At 37.4% G+C, this 23,996-nt stretch overlaps 1 protein-coding gene across 1 annotated transcript; it reads right to left on the bottom strand.

Annotated features, from left to right (window-relative positions):
* Positions 1-1,633: 1,633 nt before the first annotated feature.
* On the bottom strand, positions 1,634-13,363 carry wnt5b (wingless-type MMTV integration site family, member 5b). Its single transcript, XM_063005454.1, has 4 exons — positions 13,248-13,363; positions 11,466-11,713; positions 9,535-9,827; positions 1,634-3,146 (listed from the first exon to the last, which is right to left on the bottom strand). Exons 1-4 carry the CDS (start codon positions 13,361-13,363, stop codon positions 2,688-2,690), a joined length of 1,116 nt encoding a protein of 371 aa, XP_062861524.1. The 3' UTR covers positions 1,634-2,687.
* Between the last annotated feature and the right edge of the window lie 10,633 nt (positions 13,364-23,996).

Raw genomic sequence — 23,996 nt, 5'->3', positions numbered from 1 at the left:
GCCCCAACTAGAGTAAAACAAATGAAGTTACTTGAATATGGGCGTCATGAGCTTAAGCAAAGTAAGTTTTACATTTGACTGTTTATGGATAGGGCAAGGTTCCTGCAGTATGGAAGCACTTTATGTGTTAATGATAAATCTGTCTGCATTTACACTATGTACTTACCCAGTGCAACCACTCCCTATGTTCTCTGTTCAGTCTTATTTGTCACTTGTTGCAACATGACTTACTTTTTTGCCCAGTGTGTTTGTAGGAACGCCTGTTTTACCGGGATGTTAAGCTACCCAATTTCATTTATGAAGCACAGCTACATTATTTAGTCATTAGAAGGAACACCATAATTGTCAAAAGGAGGTTAGAGAAGTGGCAATGTAATAACTTGTGCAAATATGGCTTTGTTTTACTATTGTTACTACCTAAGCCATGACAAAGTAAACCACTGATATAATTCATAATAAGAAAGAGCAATCTTAACAAGAGCTGCAAGAAAGGTTTTACAAAAACTTTGGAATTCCCATTAATTGTAAAAAAAAACAGTGCCACTGTAGATGGCAAAATCCCTACATTCCTTGCAAGTGTGCATTGACCACCTTTTAAACTGTTGGGTGTCCCCATGCTTTTGCGTGTATAGTGTTTTTCATAAGTATTACAGTTTTCCCCCTTTTTATGCAACAAAAATAGAACTTTAAACAGTTCTGAAAACCTAAAGCTCATGTATCAACAACATGACTCCAAACTGCTAAACTGTAAGCATAATTCCATGTGTTCTTTCTTAAATATCAGTTGTTTAAACACAAACTAAAATATTATAAGACTATAAAAGATGACTGGTATCATTCATTCTTCCCTCAGTCAGAGTTGAGTTTAAATAGAACATGATATACCTGTCTCATCCTCAGCTGGTGTTGATTCAAGACCAGATTTACCTGTCGCTCTGGTCTACGACTTGTTCACCAACCACCCACATTTTTAAGTGCTGTACCCTCCACCATATTCCCCATTTCTTAATCGAATAGAGAAATTAAGCTGTGGGAGGACAAATTACAATTGTGTACATTTACATTTGTGTACTAAACATTAAAACATTAGTGATTTAAGTGACACCAAGCTCCAGAATTCTGGATTTGATCCTCACCTCCACTCATCCCAATGTAGTGTTTGGCATGTTTGGAAATCATGGCCTAAGATCCATGTTGAGACTAGTGTGTTATGTTGGTGCCTCAGAGCTTAAGGTCCTGGGCTTGATCTTCACCTCCAGTTAATGTGTAGGGTTTGTCAAATTAAGGCAGCACATCATGTAGCATACATAGATACCACAGGGATGTAGTGTCCTTGTGATCTTGGTTTAAAGCTTACCTCTGGTCATGGTCTGTAAAGATTGTCTGCATGGGCTTTCTTCAGGTACTTTAGTTTTCTTTCCAATTTTTAACAACATGCTATAAAGTCAAGTGGCTTGTCTTCATTTCCTCTATGTGTAAGTATGTAGGGTAAAGTGTGAATGTTTGATGGACTGTGCTTTGGCTGTGCTTTATAATAACATCATAATTTAAATGACTACATTAATAAACGACATGTTTAATTAGTAAAGGGACATAAATATTCATTACTATTGATATTTTAATATTACTGTTTTGAAAAATGAGAAAATACACATACACAACAAGCATATGTTCATAGGGCAGCAAACGATTAACATGTAAAGTCATGGAAATTGTATTCATGATGTACTTTGTGTATATGAACTGCTATTTACAATAGTGTGGCATTGTTTCTTATAATTCAGACCACTGCTGTAACTTCCATGGCCTGCACTGTTTCATGCTAGAGTAAAACTCAACAGTAAAAGCCTCTGTGTAAAAAAATAATAATCAGAACAATACATATGATGTAAAATACACCAAGCAGTTAATAAAATATAATCTTAAATCCCAGTTTGATTACAATATTATGTGCAGTCCTTTTTCTATAGACCCATTTTTCCTTTTCGGTTTCCAGACTTAAATTTAATACTCTGTGTCACGAAGATATCTGTAAAAAGTTTTTATCACTGGAGATCATTGGAAGACACAGAAAAGACACTTGGCTACTTCTGTCTTTGGCATAAATTGATTCGTTCTCACATAGCCTGATATGTCACATTGGCACAGTAGGTAATGTCCCTAGGCTCTGGGAGGCAGTGTTTTGGAACTTAGACGACGCAGAAGCGTAGATTTCCCAAGTCAACATGACATCATCCAGTGTCCATGGTACGATATATCAGAGGTCACTGTCTGACCTGATTTTAAGAGCTCTGTCGCTGAGAGATGGAGAACATTGATGGGAGAAGAGTGGGCATGGTACATAGTGTTACAGCAATAACTTTATAAGGTCATATTCTGTTTTTATCAGGATCATATCTGAGTTTTATACTGATTACTCTATCAGCTGGGTACTTTTAAGAATCAAACATATCAACATGTTTGCGAACTATGACTTCTCATTCACTTTTTTATCTCATGGTTAAAACAATGTGTCATCAAATTATAGTCCACACATCTATACTTAATTATATTTTACATTTTCTTTTGATTTATTATTTATTATCGTAATTTCTCTCAGTTCATCCTTCTGAACTAAAGGTCCGTTCACTGTCTGCCTGTTCACAATGTCTCTAGAGTTGTGCCCCCTCTCTCATTTATACTGACATCTACTTGCAGACAAACTGGTCGACGAGTGATGTGCAGCGCTTGCACTTGACATAGCAGCACCAGTGAAACTTGCAATGGCAGCGTTCATGCTTGTAGGTCTTGAACTGATCATAGCCTCGGCCACAGCACATCAGCTCACAGCCGTCCATGCCCTCTGAGGTCTTGTTGCAGAGGCGTCCATGTGTACCCAGTGAGCCCGTGCTCTCGTTGCGCAGGCAGTAGTCCGGGCTTGGGTCAATATACACCAAGTCATCAGTCGTGGGTGCGTTGAAGCGCTGGTTCACTTGCTCCAGTTTGCCGCGCCGATTGATGCGCATGGCGGTAGCACTGTCATACTTCTCCTTCAGGTACTCTCCCACTCGCCGGAAGTCAGCCAGCTGCAACCAGCATGTCTTCAAGCTGCAGGAGCCAGAAACGCCATGACACTTGCATGCCACATTGGCCAGGTTGGCTACCGCCTGAGGAAAAAAAAGGAATGTTTACTGACCTTGTCACTTAAAGTTATAGTTATAACTGTTGTACAACATGTGTTCTGACTTATCAAAGAGTCATTTGTCATTAGGATTTTGAATTTACACACGTGCACCCAAAATAGTCTGCACAATTACTCTGCCATCTTGTGGCCAAAATGGTTTATTGCACTAAGAATAGCTTATAGCGTAGGTCTTACTGCACTTCACCTGCACTTCATGCTTCACCTGCACATTCATTAATTACTTATTTAATCATCAGTATCCCTGTACTAGGAATACCCAGAGCCAGATGGAAACAAACCCTGGACAGGGCTCTGGTTCATCACAGGGCATCACACGCTCACTCACTTATATACACAACAAAATTTACAAGAAATCTGAAGTAGCAAGTACACTTTATGACATGTTTTGGAAGGTGGTAGTGATAGAAAACCCAAGTGTATACAAGGATGACATGCGACTTCACAGGAAATGTAACCTGGGACAAAGATTAAACCTGTGCAGGATCATAGTTACATAGTGTAGTAAGTTTTGTCTTACTACATTACTACAGTTTGATTAATATTAAGTCACTAAGCCTTACTAAACCATTTTTGCGCAACAACACTGCCCTCTTTAGGCCATAATGGTTCGTATAAATGTGGATCAATAAACCAACCACGAAAATCCTGTATTAAAGCTGTATTAAACACTTCTACACTATCTTGCATATATTTCTAACTAAGTTGCTTTAAAATTCTTTTTGATTCCAGGTGGTAATAAGTGAAAGTAGATCTTAAATTATTATTAAACAGCAAATGAAGTTGGCTTAAGTATGGTGACATAAACCTGCAACAGTTTAAGTTACTTTGGCCAGCCAATTTTATTTAGTTTAGTTAGACACGTGAGTCAGTGGTAGCATAGTGGTTAAGGTACTGGAATAGTGATCAGAAGGTCACTTGTTCATGCCCCAACACCACCAACTGCCACTGTTGATGGCTCCTAAACAAGACCTTTAACCTTCAATTTCTGGCATTGTATTCATTTACATGTGTAAGTTGCTATGGATGAAATTGTCTGCTCAATGTAATAAATGTATAATAATTCACAATTCATAATTTTTGTACATCTGTACATAAAGAGTCTTTAATCAATACCTGTACATATTGAACAAATGGTGCTAGTTTTATGTAAGTTTTATGTAAGTTAATGTGTATATGTTTTGTAATTAATGTGTATTGCAACTGTGAGGGACTATGCACCTAAGATTTTCACTCACCTTTCACACCTGTGTTAATGTGACGTGACAATAAAGTGATTTGATTTTAATGTATACAATCATACAGATTTAAGTGGTAATATACGTGTCCTTAGCTTGCATTTATGTTTTGAGTTGTGGCATTATTTCACAAGAAATAAACATGCGTAATAAATAAACAAATAGGTGCACAATGCCCCTGTCTCAAAGCTAAATATGGTACCTATATATTCTAAGCACAGTATGGTTCAGTGCAGTTGATATGGGTATATTCTGTAATTTATTTAAGATTAACAAAATTATTTGTAAGATCTTACAAGCCAGAATTTTCATGCACTGGTAAATACGAGGTAAATTCCTATGACATACTTTAAACCAAATACTTTAATTTTAATTCTGTTTTTGTTTTTAAATCAGTTACAGTTGCTGGAAATCCAGTTGAAATGTGTTAAACTAACTGAAAATGCTCATAAGCTTTCTGGTGCTTGGCTGGACCAACAAATACAAGGTTCCCGAGGGTTCCACTTTGTAACTTAAACGCACAGAGAAATGAAGAGATGTACTTAATTTGTGCACGGACACTGCCCTCTAGAGATTAAAAAGCTTTACTATGTTGACTCTACAGAGTGATTTAAAGCCTACTGGGGCCTTTTAGGGTTTACACTCTTTTAACAAACAAGAGTGACAGTGCTCACATTTAAAGAACAATGAATGAATAGTCACACACACAGTGAGCCCCTCATGTACTGAAAGTGGACTTCCTGCTGATTATAGTCACTGAAACTGCAGCTGAACCAATAGAGCAGCTTTTAAAGTACTGACAAACCTAACTAATAGCTGGTAGCTATTACCTGCTTTGTATATGTTAGAGCTCTCACTATAATCAATATACTACTGTACAAAGCCATTGTTTAAATCAAATATATACTTTTACAACTGACTGGTATGGTAAAATGTAATCAGGCCAGGGAAAGGAAATGGGTTTTTGCTTTATGGCATATCTGGCTCACATGCCAGATTTATAAGCTTGCAAGTGCATTGCAACGGAACATCAATCGTACGCACATGTGTCAAACAAAAGTCTCATATGCTTTCTGCACATAAAAACATGTCTGACTTTTAAACACACACACACACACACACACACACACTTAGCACTAACTAAAGGAGAACAACCTCTGTTCGATGAAAGCACTCCCTTAAAGGGCATAACTGGCTTTTATCCTCTGTCTCAAGTCTTTGTGACTGTGAAACATCCTGAACATGAGAATATCAAATGGCTTTCACTCATTCACTCTCACCCTTCCTGTGTCTTTCAATCATATGCAGTATCTTTCCTCACTAGGGCCCCTGGCCTAGCACCTCCCATTAACACCTCATGCGAGACAGTGCTTTAACAGGCGTCTTTGTAGAGGTGCTGCACCCCCCCTTAGCTGACAGCTGCTGCTTCCCCTCCCTTATACCTGTTTGCATAAAGAGTAAAGACTGAGTGAGCTTTCACACTTTGTAGTACATTCTCTGTCAAGCAGCACTCTTACCTGCATACCAGCCTACCCATCTGTCTTAACCACACACAAACACAAACCAAGATCCAATGCCTTCAACAGAATACATTAAATAGAATATAAACCAAAATTTTAGGGAAATAGAAGACGACCCTTTGCCATTGTGCCTTGTTTTTATCTCATCATACTATCTCTCTCATACTGTCACCGTGACCCTCTCATTTTCTCCACCTTTCTCACAGTGTGAGAGAGAGAGTCAGACTCGCTGGTGCAAAGAAAGGACACGGTCTTGGGCATGAGCACAATAGATCATGCTCAGACAGGGCTGGGGTCGGGGCCGACTAGGGTGGAGGACAGGCAGGGGAAAACAAACGACCCTAAAGGTGTGCAGATAAGAGTAGCCCGGGAAAGTGGAGCTGAAATAAAACAAACCTAATAGTCACCTGCCACTTTATTGGAGCCACTATACTAATACTGGGTAGGACCTTGTTTCCTCTCAGTTTCCCTCTAATATCATGTTGACAAGACTGCATCACATAAATGTTTGTCAGCTGTACATTCATGCAGTATTTCTCCTGCTCGGTCACCTCCCAATAGTGCACAAATGGGCCCAGATCTGCGTACTAAGAAGGCCAATTAAGTACACTGAACTAAACAGCATGTTATCAGTACAAGTTTGAGATTGACATGGCACAGTATCATGCTGGAAGTTGCTTGTAAATAATAGTAAATTGTGGCCAGGATGCACAGAGGTGCTTGAACATGCAAATTGTTGTGCCATCAAGTATTTTTTGGAATGGCCAGGTAATAGTTCTGCTCACAATTCTAAAGAAATGTGTAAGAACCTTAAGCGAGGAGTTCATGTGTAAAATCCAAACAACATCCCCAAATTAAAGCTGTTCTATACAGATGAATGGGCACAAGTGATCAACTGGAAATGTTTAAAGTTGCAGTTACTGCTGCACAAGGGGGTCACAGATATTAAAAGCAAGGGTTCACATACTTATGCCATTCACATATTTTTTTATTTCAGGATGACTGTGATCAATAAATAAATGGTTAAGTATAATATACTTTTTTTTATTTTTTTATTAGATTCGCCTCACTTTTAGGACCACTGTATGCCAATGAATGCTCAGCTAGTATTATGGGGGCCCACCAACAGCCTGAACTGTTAACAAAAGTCTATGAATTCAATTTTCTGTTTGAGGTTTATTTTTGTTAAACCCTACCATTGTTGTGGTTTGTCTAAATGCTTGTTCAAGACACATTTCTTTTCTTCTTTTTTAAAATATGTGGTGACGTTATTGCTTATTGTTCGCTTATTGTTTACTTATTGCTCTTGCTGTGGAACTTTTATAAAATTCCTATAAGTTAATGTTAAATGTTTCCAATCTTTTTAAAATAATGAAAATATCTTTTTTGTTTTTGAATTCTTAAATTAATTTATTTGTACAAAAACATATTTTTAAAAGTAAAATATTTCTTAGAAATGTTTTATATATATATATATATATATAAAGTAATAAGATTTTATAAGTAATATTTTAGGAAGCACATTAATATAATTATCCAACATATTTTCCATTACATGGTACAATTTCATGGGTCACTTCATACCAATTACCACAGCTGTGTTGGAATGCATTTAAGCATGTGTGCAAAAGTAGAAAGAAAGGATGTTTGCTCATTATACAGATGTGTATGTGTGTAGGTGTATCTTTTGGTGTCAGTTTCAGCCAGCTCTGCTTCAGTTAATTTGTGTGGAAGTGGCAAACGCCTTTGCCGAGGGCTTTTGTGACCCACAGAGCCGTAAACGCACACTATCCCCACATGCTATCCTTCATCAAACCCCCTCACCCTCTGGGCCATAAGCTGTAAAGCACCAAGAAGGCTCCATTAATTCCCGTGCTACGCTTCTGTCACCTGCACAAAGGCCTGCCTACACTAAGCTTCTTCACGCAAGACAAATCTCAGGCAAACAAGCTGAGCAAAAAGGACCGTCACACAGTGGCAGAAGGCACATGAAACAGTGCCACATCACGCCAAGGCCAGCACAGAAAAAAGACAAAAAAGGCAACAATAAACTCTTTTCTTCATTGACTTTGGCACCAATAACTCTTTAGGGAAAGAAAAGCAATGGGTTTGGCAAGAGGTCAGATGTGTCTTTTCAGTTCCAGGAGGACACATCCTTTCCTCTTGTTTCTGCACAGGGCCCATCCAGGCCTTGACCTTCTCACCTGGGGTGGAAAGTGAGGCCTAGATAGACTGTCATAAGCCCAGAGAGAGCATTTCCACTGTAAACATGTTAAATTACTCATCTGGTAAAAGACAAACACAAGTTGAGCTAAAGCTTCGTTGTGCTCCACACCCACCATTGCTGGCAAATGGACTTTTTATGACATTGAGAAGCACTTAGGGGACAATTGCAGGACTGTCTGCAGCAAGGAGTGCCCTCCAGTAATCAAGGGACAAAACCAGAGCACATTCCTGCCTGCTTTGAAAGCCTGTTCTGACGTTTGGCAGCAGGGATCTAAAAGATGATAAACTAGCTGAATACTTTATGCCAACCTGAGAGCATCACGAGGGTTTTGTCATTTGCAAAGACTAAAGACCTGGACAGAAATGCAGTACCTTTATTCTGCTACACATTAAAAAAAAAAAATAACCAGAACCTACTTCCACATAGGCAATGGTTTAGATTACTGAAGGCTTTGAGTAAACGTTCATGGTCACTATTCATTCTTGTGACCAAACTGACCCATAGGTAAGAAATGCTTAACATCAGAAACATTATGTTGATGAGTGACTTGTGTAATTAGAGAAAATGGCATGTTTGGTAAGTCCAGAGCCTGGCCGTGGACTCATAAAGAAATGAGCTTTGACCTCCTGACCCTGACCAGACTCCAAGGGCAGAGCCTGGTGCAGGGGCCATTTGGTCACTTCCAGTAAATTACCTCTTCCTCTGGTTGAAGCTATTAAGGAACTCTTTACACAAACCCCAAAATACACAAGCATTCCACAAAGAGAGTGGAAACAGTGGTTGTTGGAGTTCCTGTCCTGGGCTATAAGCTGTGCCCAGAAAATAAACAGAACCAGTTGGTTCATTTTTAGATGGCACTTTGGTTCTAGACAATTTAATGCCCATACCGGCCATAATGCCCTATAGAACCACACCACTATGAAGAGAATTATAAATACAGTGAAATGGTAATAAAGTTTCTGGTATGTAGATGCTGTGTCTAAAGCAGTAGTGTGTATTTTGGACTTTCTTATGGACCAACAGACGCTTGCTTTATCACAGACCAAAGACCAGTGACCAGAGGCAAGGATCCCCAGGACGGCTGTGGCAGTGTGGTAACCTCTATGCTACTGTGCTGTCTAACTGGATATCATAATCCTATAATTCATCATATATTATTACATATCACAATATTACCTGAACTAACAAAAGTTTGAGTGGCCAACAAAGTGTGAGTTTATTGTATTGGGAGTTAGCATATAATACGTATGTATAGCTAAGGTCTAAATGACCAGGTTCACAATTAAAAGCAGATCTAAAAGAACAACACCTTCATCATTTAACAGAAGTTATGTGTTTGTGCATGTATTTGTGTATTCAGTATCTCACCATTCGTCCAGCTTCATTGTTCTGCAGGTTCATAAGTGTGCGTGCATGCTCTATTGATCCTTTTGGGTAGTTCTTTTCCCGCTCTCTTGCATCCACAAACTCCCGGGCAAAACGGTATCCATAGTTGACATTGTCCCCACAACCTCCCCATAGCCAATCTCTCGGCAGGTCTCGGGGCCTAGCTGCCCGGCTACAGCCACATGTAGAAAGCTCGCCCTCCCTACATGCTCGACTCACTGCGTTCACCACCCCTGCTGCACTGATAGCATATGTGAATGCTGCTTCCCTGCTGCCTGCAAAATACACAATACACACATATTCAACAAAACACGTTTAACAAAGCTGACCTACACATTTCCTTTTGTTACTTAGATGTGTTAATGCCAGGAATAAGCATTTAATGAGACAAAGGCACATCTGTTCCAGTGTAAGCTTCACATAAAGCGAACATATTACCTTTAAGTTTCTAAAACATTATTCAAATAAACCCTGACCAATATTGTAAGGTTTAACAGTTCTTGCTTTTATGACTTTATGTAGAGCTGTGTCCACTTTGGTGGTGGGCATGATGATAACCCAGAATATGTTCTCCCCATATCTTTGTGGCTTGGAAATTGATCCTGTAAACACAAGGTGAAATGCAGAAATACCTTGTAGACAAGAACCCAGTTTGCTGCAGGACATTTTACAACCACTTTGTGGACACTTATGCCTGAGGGCAATTCACAATAGCCAATTCGTCTACTTGTGTGGATTTTGAGTTTTTTTTTTTAGATAAATAACTAATTTATGAGATTTGATGTGATCTGATTACTGTTTGTTAAAACATATGAACCAACATTGTTTATAATGTGAAAGCACATTGCAGTATATGGTCTTCTGTGATGATGTATTAGCTTCACAAGGGCTGATATCAAAGTAGCGATTAGCAAACAATACAGGCCTTTTGTGCAGACGCGCGTAATGAGAGGCGCGACATGGAGCGCCACGGGTTTCCTGCCGCAAAGATTCATATAAATCTGTGCTCGCATAATGTCACATCTGCTGTGCATGTGGTACCTGACGTTCGTTCCGTCCAATCGGGCATCTGGGATGCAGATTTCTTACAGTTTAACAGCCAGATCGCACTAGATTAAAGCAGCACTTACTATGACGTAATAAAAAAGCAGGTCATTCAGTTATTGTTTGAGTTCAGACTACAATTGGTTGTCGTAGTACAATGAAATATAATGATCGAATGAAACCCGACCCAAGAAGTAAAAATTTTTTATAATATCCAGCCTATATTATCCATATTTTATGATCAGCAAATCAAGTTTACCGCCTGGCTGTTCTGTTGCGCTTCATGTGCGCAAAACCCGCAAACTGTGCTGTAAAACTCTGTGGATTCAGAGAAAACTAAATCCGATCCATAACTAATACCGACGGCAAAAACGGGTGTGTGCCCAACATTCCTCGGATGCGCCTCCAAGACGCAGAGAGTCGTTTTATTGGCCTTTGGTCCGAGACTTCAAATAGAGTCCCGGATCTGCCGACCCTGTGTCATCGAGTAATTGCATTTCAAAAGCGGCGCTGCACAATGGCGCGACTGGCACCTCCATATAAACCTGGCGAGCGCCTGCAAATAACCCTCGGAAAAAAGGGGGGAGGGAGAGCTGGGGGGGTCTCTGTACACGCCACAGAGTGGGTTTCTTACACCTCGTTTCATTGCGGAACTAACACCCGATTGCTGCTGGAAGGGAAGTTGTCCCTTTGTATGCATACAAGTATGCATGTGCTTAATGGTTAATACACAAAAATACACATCCCTATACATGCTCCAGCTATCACTTTACCAACTTTAAAACTGTTAAACTACATTTAATATTGTAAAGTAGAATAATAATTTAATTTCAGATCACTAAAAATTAAAGTTTATCATCAGGACTTACCTATTTGCATTACACGTCCGAATACTGATGTGTTATCCACTGTGCTGCAGTTCCATCTTCTCTGTCTGAACTGATACTGACACTCTTTGATGCCAGTCATGGCCCCGTCCCCAATGTACACCATGTGGTCCTGGTAGAGCTGGCAAAGCTTCTTTTGACCCTGAGACAGGCCCGTTAGCTGGCTGCACAGAGGCTGGGCCCCGATGATGTACATCTCTGGCCTCTGGATGGGGTTCATGGCCAAAGACCTGTGCAATGTTCAACAAGATAAAACCACGAAGATTAGATTTAGACTTTAGATTCAGACTTCTCTCTAAAGAACTTTTCTGTCAGCTTTTATTTTAAGAATCAAATTTGACATTTTTAATTGTTAAAAATCATTATCTTTAATTGATTAAGCTTTGCAATAGCAACGTTGGTATTACTATGAACTAAATCATTATTTCCCAAACCCCAAATCGTTCAAATTAACATGACCACTTATCAAAAAGTTAAAACAAAATGTGATTTTTCTATGGAATCTCTCCAGTGAACATTCTATAATACTTTTATCAACTTTAGGTGGTAACCAGTTATAGGTTTTGAAGGTGAAGGTAACAGAATGGTTCTTGGAAATGAATGGGAAAAAAAACACAGTTTAATAATCATTACCACCCAAAAACAGATACATATAAACAAAAGCAGGAAGGCACTTTTCAGTTCTTTTTAGGTAAAAAGAAAAGCTGCCAGAAATTATTTTTAGATATCATTTATCTCATAAAATAACCACTTACAATGTAAATAATTTACAAATCAAAAAGCAGAAAGCAGTCTTTTTTTAATTTCTTTAAAGAAATAAATGTAGCCTGTTTACTTGTAATAGTGGGTTGGGATTATTGTATCACACAATATTTGGGAATATAAATTTTAAGTGCTAGGGAATTTTGAGTTATCAGCTTCACAGATCTGACAAGAAAAATCATTATGGAATTATAGTGGAATTTTAAGTACAATCTAGCTGTTAAATTTAAATTTTTGTGTACTTATACCAGTAAAATGACTTGACATGACCCAGTGTCTAACCGATCTTGAAACCAGGTCTCTCAGTTCTCTTGTATCAGGTCATTAATGTACAAGAGGAATATCAAGAGGAACCCTCAACTGAATATTTTCATGGCAGAAATAGCTGTGTAATGCACATGCTTTGGAAGTACCTTTTTTTCGAAATAATTTTGATTTGAGAGAAAATTTGAAAGAAAAAGAAAATTGAAACAATTATGCCTCTGTGTTTGTTTCAGGCAGGAGAAAACTAACTATACTTCAAAAAAAGATTATTAAAATTCCATACATAATACAGACACTGCTAAAAGTTTAACCTGTAGAATAACATGGCTATAATATTATGTCAAATATGACTGTCTGACAGCAGCCACAGCAGTAGTGTTTTCAAAAATGTGTAAAGTCTGAAGAAATAACTTAACGTTCACTCATACATTTTTCATTAAACTCACATAAATGTTCTTATTTAAACTATTTTTTACTAAATCCCTCACACAAGGTCACGACATACTCTGCTGAATACTGCTATTATTTACAAACAGACGTGCCATATGGTCGTAGGGTAAATATTGTTATAAAGCCTCCACATTTGTTCTCAGTTCGCAGCATGCCCAGGGATTCGTTTACTGCCACAACATGTCAAGAGGTCTCTCGAAGTTACCCATGTAAAAAGTCAGTGCGCCAGGCTAAATCTGCTTTAGCTCTTATCTTATTTAAATGTTCGTGTATAAGTGCTGATCTTACCACCACGAGTTTGCATGCACCAGTAGGTGAGAGTTGCAGGCGCTGAGAGTGAGTGCCAGCAGTAGGTGAACCCCCGCTGAGGCGCTGCATGCCTTCAGCCTCATTCCGCCATCCATCCCGACTAAACTGCACGATGAAGAGTTTCCTCTAAGGGCACACACAGGAAACCAAACTCAGATCCACTTCAGTCCCAGATCCTGAACTGAATCCAGTCAGCACGCACCCCGGTTTAAAGCCGAGATCACCATGGTCCAGATCAGTGTTAGATCACTGTCACTCAAGTTGGACCTAAGCTTACTGTAGTAACAGTATGTGGCTACAAATCAGTGGCATCTGTTTAAAAAAGTGCTGCAACTTTCAAGTGCTCCGTTAAAAATAAAACTAAACCCAACAACAAAACGCGTGATACCGACTAGATGCAACTCAGATCAAAGCAAAATTAAATAGCAAAGCGAGAAGTGAATAGTCCAGTTATCTCCCGACTCCAACTCATTACAACTTCTCTGATCACACCGGTCTGTCCCACTGAACTTCGATGCATCCTCTCAGGGGGGCTACTACAGAGAGGGAGGGGCTGAGGAGTGACGGAGGGGACCTGACAAGCACGAGGATACCACAAGGGGGCAGCAAATACGTTTCAGTAACACAAAATAATAACAAAAACAATAATTTAATCGCTTTTATGGAAAAAAGTTCATTTTATGAGTATGTAGGTGAGTGATTGGGCTTTTCACTTTTTACAAACATACTCATGCTATTAGAGATCTGTTTTCATCCTGCACAATTTGTATTTGATTGCTTCAAAAAATCCATTATTAAAATAAATAAGTAAAAGCAAGAAACTATACTAATACTGTTTTTAATAATAATAATAATAATAATACATTCCACACTGTAATCTATTGATAAAATTAGAAGCCCTAAAATGGTATATCAGGTGTTGAAATGCAATGTTAGTTCTCTGGATTTGCTGTTACATAAAATATTATTAATGTTGGACCTGCCTTTAAACCTTTTTCTACAGTATATCAAGGTCCAGCTATTTACCACTCTCAGTCATAAAGGCCTTCAAGCAAAATACTCTTACTTACAATTATTGTTACTTTATTGGTCAAGTACTAACAATACATTCATAAAAGTGAATACACAACATATAGATAGTGTCTCGATTGTAAGATGACAATGAGAAGACCACTACCCTGTAATATAAATTACTTATCAAATTAATCAGGTGATTGTATAAAACAAGTCTTTTCTACCGCTAAGGGAAAAAATATTTTAGAAAAATCAAATGCTTTTAGCAAGATGCTTCTTTTAACAGCATGGCAGAAACACCGGACCTTTTTATTTAAGGAATCAAACATTCAGACCTTTATCCTTTTATTGGTGTCTTTGTATATTTGTTGAGAATATGGAATATCACTTTTTATGACTGATTGTTTATAAATCCTTTGCCCCAGTGATACATCTGCTAACAATGTCTCTTAAATCTCGCTGGTTTAACATTTGTATACATGTCAAAAACATAACAGATGTTAACTGCTCAACTGTATTTTGATGAACACCAAATCATCTTCACTTCTTTTGCTTTCTCACCTACCTACTTTTTCTCACTTCATTCAGCCATCATACCTTACTCATGAGAAGGTTAATAAATGAGAAGGTTTTGTTTTCAGATGACTGCCAGCACAACTTTTATTTGGACTATTTATGGTGTATAATTTGGTTTTCTTTAGGAATACATACTGTACATTTTTTCACAGCGGTTGCATTGATTCTATTATATATCCTATACACTCACTGCAGTATTTGGAGACTGAATAACCAGTGTTTTTATAGCACTCCTACATCAATGAAGTTCAGATCATTGTTACTTGGTTAGAAACACATTAAAAAAGTTCTGGAATGGTTAGGAAAACATTTGTTTTTGGTTTTCAAACTACTTTCAAAATTCTAGAAAACAATGCTGACTTTGATTTCTATGAATGATCCATGTACTGTTGGTGGTCTGTGTGGTGTTCTATTGCTTTCAAAAACATGTATTTGGGCAAACACATATGAGGGCACACAATAGGACTTGCGTATTTAAGCTATTTTCATGAACATGCAAAATGGGCAAAACAACATAAATTATACGCAAAGCTTGGAACGATTTGGATTATAAAATATTATAATAAACTGATTCATAGAGCTGTGCTAAAACCAGTAAAAAACAGAATGCTGCTTATTTCACATCAACTGGGCAGAACTGCTTCATATACAGAAGGATCTGTATGAAAGATATGTAAAAGCATGGCAGAGAGGAGTAAACTTTATATATAGAGAACTTCAATTGAACATGATACAAAGTTTTAATTACAAGCCACAACAGATGGGTTGTGTGAATATGGTTTGGGTTTTTAAAAAGAAAAAACATTTTCCTATAAAATACTATTGAGTATATAGAGGGATAACTTACAATGGTTGTTCTGAGATAAACCACATTTAGACATTTAAATCAATTTCGATTTTTAAATCATTAGTTCTCTCTCTGGTTTCCTTTCAAAAACTTATCAAGGAATTGGCTAATTGAGACTGCCCCCCCTAGGTGTGTAAGTGTGTGTGGCCTTGCAAACAGCTGGTGCCATGTCCAGAGTGTCATTCTGCCTTGCGCCCATTGTTTCTTAGTGGCACCAAACCCAGTGACTAGGTTGAAGCTGCTTGGATAAAACAGTATTTAAGGAACAAGACGTGCCAAATCTAACCTACTTTAGGTGAATTCGCTAAATTCACCAAGCATTTGTGTTACAATGCAAATGTCTCATTTTTTGTTAAATTTCACAAAACACAAATCTTTGCTCAGCTGAATCAGTTAATGTGTGTGTGTGTGTGTGTGTGTGTGTGTGAGAGAGAGAGAGAGAGAGAGAGAGAGAGAGTAAAAGAGTTAACGGCTTGGAAAAAAAAGTAATTGTCATCCAAGTTCATATGCCTTTTAAATTAAACACATGTAGAAAAAGCAATATAGATGTTAGTTTCACATCTGCTGTCTTTAAATCTCCTAAGAACATCACGCCTTTCCAATTTGTTACAATAATACAAATGTTGGCAGACGAAAGCGAACTAACATCTCTTTTGAAAAACAAATAAATAAATAAAAAATGCAAATCACATTTCCAGAGTAGAAATCTAAATCATATATCTTGATCAAAAATAACCGAATGAGAAAAGTTGTGCATTTAAAAGTGCAGAGTGCAGCATTCCTGAGTGTGAACCGAACTGCGCTGGATGGCGTGAGGTGTGATGAATACGACTCCAATACTGTTTTATAGCGTCAATCAGCGCGAGTCTACAGAGGGCTTTATCTCAGGCGACTTTTCCCCCTCCTGAAACAAACTCCTTTAAGTGCACTGCTATAGGCTCGGTCGGAATTGGTGTGAGAGAGAGACGCCAGTAGATTTCCGAGCGGTCTGTGCATGATAAAGCGAGCTCTCTGATGCCTTTCATCTGCTCTCATGAACACACACCGCCCAGCCATCACCTTCAACCCCCTTCAGTATATTACAACATACAGTACACGGACGCTTATTACCATTCAGTTCACTGAGTCAAATCTTTTGAATTACGTGTTTTGATTCATTTGATTCACCGCTCAGAGCTGCGTCAGGAAACACAGCTAAATGGTCACATTGTTAACATTAAACACCTTTTAGGTTTGGAACAGTTATTTTGCAAAAGTAACAGCCTATGAGTCTTTCTGACAACTGCTTTTCATTATTCAAACTGGATTCCTCAGTGCATCATTATTAAATACATTTGTCCAACATTTGACTATTAGCCAGTCAGGCGAAAACACATTATAAGCACACAAATGGCGTTAATTAAACACTACTCTTTAAATAATTAGTGTAACAAAGTAAATTCAGCGTGCTAACCATAGATGATCTAACACATCACAGATAGATGTTTTAAAAGATCACATATTAGTTTGTTAGAGCTAGCACTGGCTAACGTATAGCCCAACTTTTAAATAAATGTGTTAGGTAATCACAATACAAATGTAAAATATGCTGTTTCGTGCATTGAGATACATTCTTCTTTTTAAATCTATTTTGAGTATTTACTACCTTTTAGTGATTGACCAACAAATAGGTGATTATTCAGTTAATGCTGTCAGTTAAAAAATAGTTTACATTTATTTTAAACAAGCTGGGGGTTGGTTTGAATCGAGAGTGGAGATACAGACTTTTTACATACAGAAGCAGTGCTGATTTGTGACTCACCCTCACTCTCCCTTAAACTGACAGGTGTTGTGTTACATTATGCACAATTTTACACATATAGACCCTATTGTAAGAGCATGCTTCATTCATGTTTTAAATAAGAAAACATTGATGAAATTATATTACTATGTTACATGGCAGAGATATTACAATCAGAAATTATTCACTTAAACAATTTAGACTACAAACAACAAATCTTTTATTTAACAATTATTTAAGTCTGACTACATGTTAAACTTTTTTTTAATGCATTTTCAGTGTCCCAGGAATATCTTTAATATACAGACTGTATCTCTATTTTTAATTGGCATATTTTGTTAGTCCTGATTTGTAACAGTTTGTTACATATTACTGCAATGTTTGCTACATTTGGATGCATTTATTTAATAAAACAAAGCATAAACTCCAGGTCTGGATTGCAGCGGTGCTCTTGGCAAACTGGGAACAGAATAAATATGGTAAAAAACCATGCCAGGTTAACTACTAGGCTGAAAAATAAACTTTATGTACAACTCAATCAAAAAGAAAAAAAATGCACCAATGTTCATACCAGACTTTTTTTTTTTAATAAAAAACAAAACATCAATATTTATATTCGTTTACTAATTTATAATAGTTATTAGTTTAATATTAGTCAATAAAGTTCATGCTATTCTGCATTTTAAGAAAATGTTGTAATAATAATAATAAAAAGATTTTTATATGTTAAGATTTATTCACCACAACCCTGACCCATATGAAGCGGTTGGAGATGATAAATAATTAAATCTAAGGACAGACACTGCAGTGCAGCTGTTATTGTAGGTTCACAATAGCGTGGGTCCTGTGGACCTACTCATCCATGATTCATTATAGTTGTTCATAGTGATTCTGGTACTAAAAATAGTGTGGTTTGTCTTTTTTTATATATAAAACTGTGATTACTATATGTTGAAACATAACAGTATGTTTAAAAATTTACTTATTTAAACATCACGCTGCAATAATGTATCATGTTTTTAATGTGGTACTTACGTGATTTGTTAAGTTATTCTAATGACAGTACTAAAAGTTGATATTTAAAGTTTCACCAGATTACTAGTAAATTTATGATAGACAGACAAATAAACCATAAGTAAACTGGTTTGCAAATCTAAGTTATTTTTGTACTAAAACAACATTAGAAGAGTGGAAGTGTGAGCAGAATCGAGGCGAAAAGCAAGGTTTTAAGGACCTGGGTTTGGTTAATTTTTCTCCAGGTACTTTGGTTTCCCACCATTTACATTACATTTACATTTTTGGCATTTAGCAGACGCCTTTATCCAAAGTGGCTTACAGTAATGTGACAGTATACAGTCTAAGCAATTGAGAGTTAAGAGCCTTGCTCAAGGGCCCAACAGTGGCAACCTGGCAGTGGTAGGGCTTGAACCAGCAACCTTCTGATTACTAGTCCAGTACCTTAACCACTAGGCTACAACTGCCCTACACCACTGTTCCAACTGTTCCAAAATACATTTAGATGTGTTCTCAATTACCACTAGGTGTAAGTAATTAGGTAAATGTGTGGCTGTGTAATTATGTATTAGTGGGAATTTATATGATTACATAAGGGGCGACATATTTGTAATCGCTTGGGACGTGTTAGGAGAACATTAAAAACACAAACGGCATAGTACGCCCCCGTGTGGACTTAACGAGCAACAGGAGTTTAAGTCTGTTATGTAACAGCTGTATCCAATAAACATTAAATTCACTTCATGTCACTATTTAGCCACAAGGGGGCGAACTTTAGCCAAAAACACGAACAAAAAGAACAAACGTACGTTTTCTCACAGGGCTCATGCAATAGCAATGCAACCAGAGGCAATGTCTACAGAGTACATCATATAATACTGTCTTAGATTATTTAAGAGTATCCCAAACTGAAATTTAACAAGTAATTTAACATCTATAGTGGCTGAGTTTTCATGAGGGTACACACAACTGTATGTATTCTTCTACATTAAGTGACTTGTAAGTTAAAACTGATCCATGTGTGAGCATAATTTCAGAATGTACAGTAAAATGCAGAGCTTGCACATCTCAGACCAGGTCCTATGAGGTTTCCTATGTCAGGCAGTGACACTGTGTAACATGGTGACCTGACAGGTTTTCTCCAGAGGCAGATCTCTGACTGTCAGCCACAAATTATGCACAAGCACCAACTGCTGCATGGTGAAACCGACTCACAATTCCAACCACATCTGGGAAATAGCTTTGCTTGCCATTCCCTTGTTGAATTTATAATCCTTATGAATTGTACGTTGTATCATAGCCCCACATTTGCAAAAGAAAATTTGTAAACCTGAATTTTTGCATCCAGGTCTAATAAAATGTGGACCAATCTTCACACAAGCCAAACATATTCTGTCCTAATTATTAAAAAAATTAACAGTTGTTTTTATTATGTCTCATGTCAAATATGTCTAGATTCTTACGCCTTTTAAACCTAAACTCCATATGAATTAAAAAAGATGTGTAATGTAGACGTTCCTTCCTGAAAAAGGTGTCCATTGTCTGAGTCTGTTTTTTATCAGAAAAATCTGTTTACATAAAGAATAGGTGTTTTGCATTATAAATAACTAACCAGACTGATGTTAATTTAGAGATGCCACTGAGAAAATCAGCACTCTTCAATAACATTGCTTGCTACATTGTCACACATCAGCAAAATACCACCTGGACGTCCCACTGTGCTTCTGAGACAATGTTCTGTAAACAGGTAAGACAAAATTACTTTTTTGACTAAGATGCACAGTGAATTTGACAGTGGGCCTATCTGGCCAAATGTCTAAACGTCCTAAATATGGATGTTCATGTAAGAATTCCAAAATGGCCTTAAACGTCTCATCATTGATTTGCAAATTTGATCAGCTGGTATAACAAGCATGATTGCTGCTAAAAGGTTTAATTACACATAACATACAAGAATTCAAGTTGCCAATCTACCATACTACACCTAGGTTTAATTCAGAGTAAATCCACAATTTAAATCCACCAGTTTGAATGACATTTACATTGAAAAATTGTGGAGAACATGCCAAAATTGTGCCTCTGTGCTGCCGAATTAGGCATTGTAGAATCATTATGTTTAAAAAGATTTTGCTAGCCTAAAAAAAGCTGAGCTGGGAAAATGGCAGCTTCAACTGAAACCAAATTACTGAGGTATCTACTTTACTGGATGAGTGGAGTCTTCCCTTGGATGAGGTTACACATTCAGCTCCACTAAGAGGATAACTAGCTCTGTGTATCTAAGTGGCTAGATGTCATTATATGTGCTGATGTGTTTGTTGGAATCAGCTTAATTTATTCAGGTTTGATGTTTAAAGTGTCTAGAATGCATAGAGCAAAACTAACAGCAGAAGGTAGAGACTGGTCCTAAAAGGTCCAGTTGTACTCAGAAATAATAATAATAATCAATTAAGGAGAAAGTAAGGATTTACACATAAACAGCTTCATGATGCAGCAAATAAACAAAGAACATTTATGTTAGGGTAGCAGACCATTTTGTTAATGCTGCCATGTCACAATTATTCAACCCCTATATAAAATTTATATTACAACTTACTACTAGATTGTATGAATTAAAGTTGGATTACCATATGACTCAACCACTTGGACTCAATAACCACCCTCAATTTGCTTAGACTGTGATGCATTATATAAAAAACAGCCAGTGGTGTATTCAAGGTGTGTTGCAACTATGATAAGCTTGACCAAGGAATCAGTCCTGGAATATCCTGGAAAGGCCTTTATTCCAATTCCATTCATTCCAAATATTTGGTGGGATTTAAAAGAGAGCAGTTTCAGTACAAAAGCTATCAAATCTCAATGGAAGCTTCTACAGAAGAGTGGGTGAAGATTTCACAAGAGAGGCATCAGATGCCTGTCAGCACTCACCAAAATTGCTTATTAGAGGTTATGAAGGCAAAAGGATGTTCCACCAGTTACTGTGGCTGGGGGTTAAATAATAGTGAACACTGGCATTTGTCAAAAGAGCTAGATTTTCAAAATGATTTCAACATTGCGTGTATGTACCAATAAATATTCTTTCTCTATTTACTGAGACTTATTGCTGTATTTTTTATTCAAATCTATACACATCAAAATAATACCTTTTAAGTCGAGGGGGGTTGAATATTTTCGATTGCAACTGTAGCTCCCTCTAGCTGCAAATGTATGTGTATGTGTGTGAGTGTGTCCTTAACCTGACACTTCTAGATACACACACATACAGACACATGCAGATGCACACACAAACACAGACACACACACACACACACACACACACACAAGCCAGGTGTCAGAAAAAAAGTGAGGTAGTGTTTCAGAGCAGTGCAGCAAAAAGCCTTTCTGCAGCAGACATCCCAACGTGCCTCAAACAGCCTTTTGACTGATTTAATGAAGGCAATCTGCAGCACAGCTATCTGCCTCTCTTATAGATGGCAGTAAAGAGAACTCACAAAGAAACAAACAGCCATATGTGGAGTGTATTTAAACCAGCTGCAGTCTGACAACACATCATAATCAGAAGGTTTTAGAAAAATACTTTTTAACCACATTTCTATTCAGACCATCTGTAACATTTGGCCAATTAGCTGTTTACCACATAAAGTTTTCTAAACATTTTCATGCACTGTTAAAATAATGGAAATAAATATTTAAAAACTAACTTACAATGGATTTCCTGACAGTTAGGGCAGTCAGTAAGTGTTTATACATAAAACAATTCAAATTAAATAGAAAGTGCATGTTTACCAACAGAGTTATAAACAGAGACAAAGTTTATGCACAAACATTTGTTTAAATGGGTTATGATTGGCATTTCCATGTATATTTGTTATTGGCTGCCTATAAACTGTGTTACACTTGCTGTTTGTCAGGGTTCGTACACTGTATGTAATTAGGAAGAAGAAGTTACACTTGTACTACACGTGATGACATAATGCAGCATTTGTGAGACATCTATACCTGAGATAAATAATAAATAACAAACAGAAAAAACAGCAATAATAATTGACCTATTAATGCCTTTGAAGACCTTATTCTAATGCATGAGACCTTACAATATGTTCCGTGTACAAATCCAGAGTTATCCATACCATACCTAATGTAAAATTGTCTATTTCCATTTGCATAAGGGAATCTGTAAAAGCAGGAGTTTGCTAAGTTGAGACCAGACTTTGCAAGAAAATCCACTGTTACTTTAAGCAGCAACACAATGATTTTGTGCCAAGGTGGTTGTTGAGCTCTTTAATTTTTTAAAAATAAAATCTTGACGTCTCATATAAGCTTGTATTGTCTTACTCCAATGGCAATTCTGTTTGACCAATCACCGTTTCTCTCCTCACCCACATAGCTTGCTTGGGTATGCTTGGTCCCTGGTTAAGAAGAGTTGAGCATGGGTACAGTACAGCAATGAAAACAACCACCAAATGTGGGATCGCACATTTAAAAACATAATGTACCATAGGGTGTGTGGCGGGAAAAAGGAATACGTGGGGGGCGGGGGGCAGTGAGGTAGCTGTAGATATGGTGTGGTTACAGATCCAGCTGTGTATCCCAGCATGCTTTGCAGCGGGCACCGGGAGATCAATGGTGAGGCAGCTTTGACAGTTCTGTGTGCTTAGGTGTCAGAGCAAGCAGCCTTCTGTATATCATTACCAGAACGTCTCTGCTGCCTGTGACTAACCCAGATAGGAGGCAGCCTACCAAATCAAAGACATGTGGGCTGCACATGCATACGCCTTTCGCTCACTCATTCTCTTTCCTTCACTGTCATGTCTATAACTCCCACTCCCATGTTGCTTAATTCCTTTTTAAAACATGCTTTTATTTTTCAAAATGCCATCATTTTCTTTCCAGTTTTCCTTCTACTCAGTTTTCTTTTTTCTTCCTTAATGTGTTGTTCTAGGATGTTTTCTACCCTTCTTTATCATTTTAGCCATGCGTCTCGTTTTAGCCATGCATATCTCTGCTCTACCTCTTTCTTAGTGCTTTTTTCTCTAGACATTGGGGTATGGCATGGGGTGGTTACTTATTTAGATTCAAAATAACCCATACCTGCGACAGGCACCCATGCCCATTTTCATTACATAACTACACAGAGAGTGGAGAGTTCTCTTGGAGGTTCTAGAGTGGTAACTAGTGATGGCCATGAAGAGTCCTTTAATTTAGTACTTTTTATGTCAGCTTGATTGTTAGTAAACCATATATGAAATTAAATAACAAAAATAAAAACAGACCAACAGCTTATTAGACATTAAAATGTAAGTTACCTCATGAGACACTTACTTCATTTAACTGTGGGACAGTATAATAGTAATAAAAATAATACTAATAATAGTAGTAATAATAATAATAGTAATAATAATACATTTACAGCTTTACAACAGTTAGAACAGACAAATTAAGAATTTGCCAAGCTAAAAGATGGAAACTTATTTGATAATAAAGGCTTTTAACAAACTAC

The sequence above is a fragment of the Trichomycterus rosablanca genome, chromosome 1, assembly GCF_030014385.1.
Source record: "Trichomycterus rosablanca isolate fTriRos1 chromosome 1, fTriRos1.hap1, whole genome shotgun sequence".
NCBI lineage: Eukaryota > Metazoa > Chordata > Actinopteri > Siluriformes > Trichomycteridae > Trichomycterus > Trichomycterus rosablanca.
The sequence above is the reverse complement of the archived record's forward strand: the minus strand, read 5'-3'. Positions and strand labels throughout refer to the sequence as shown.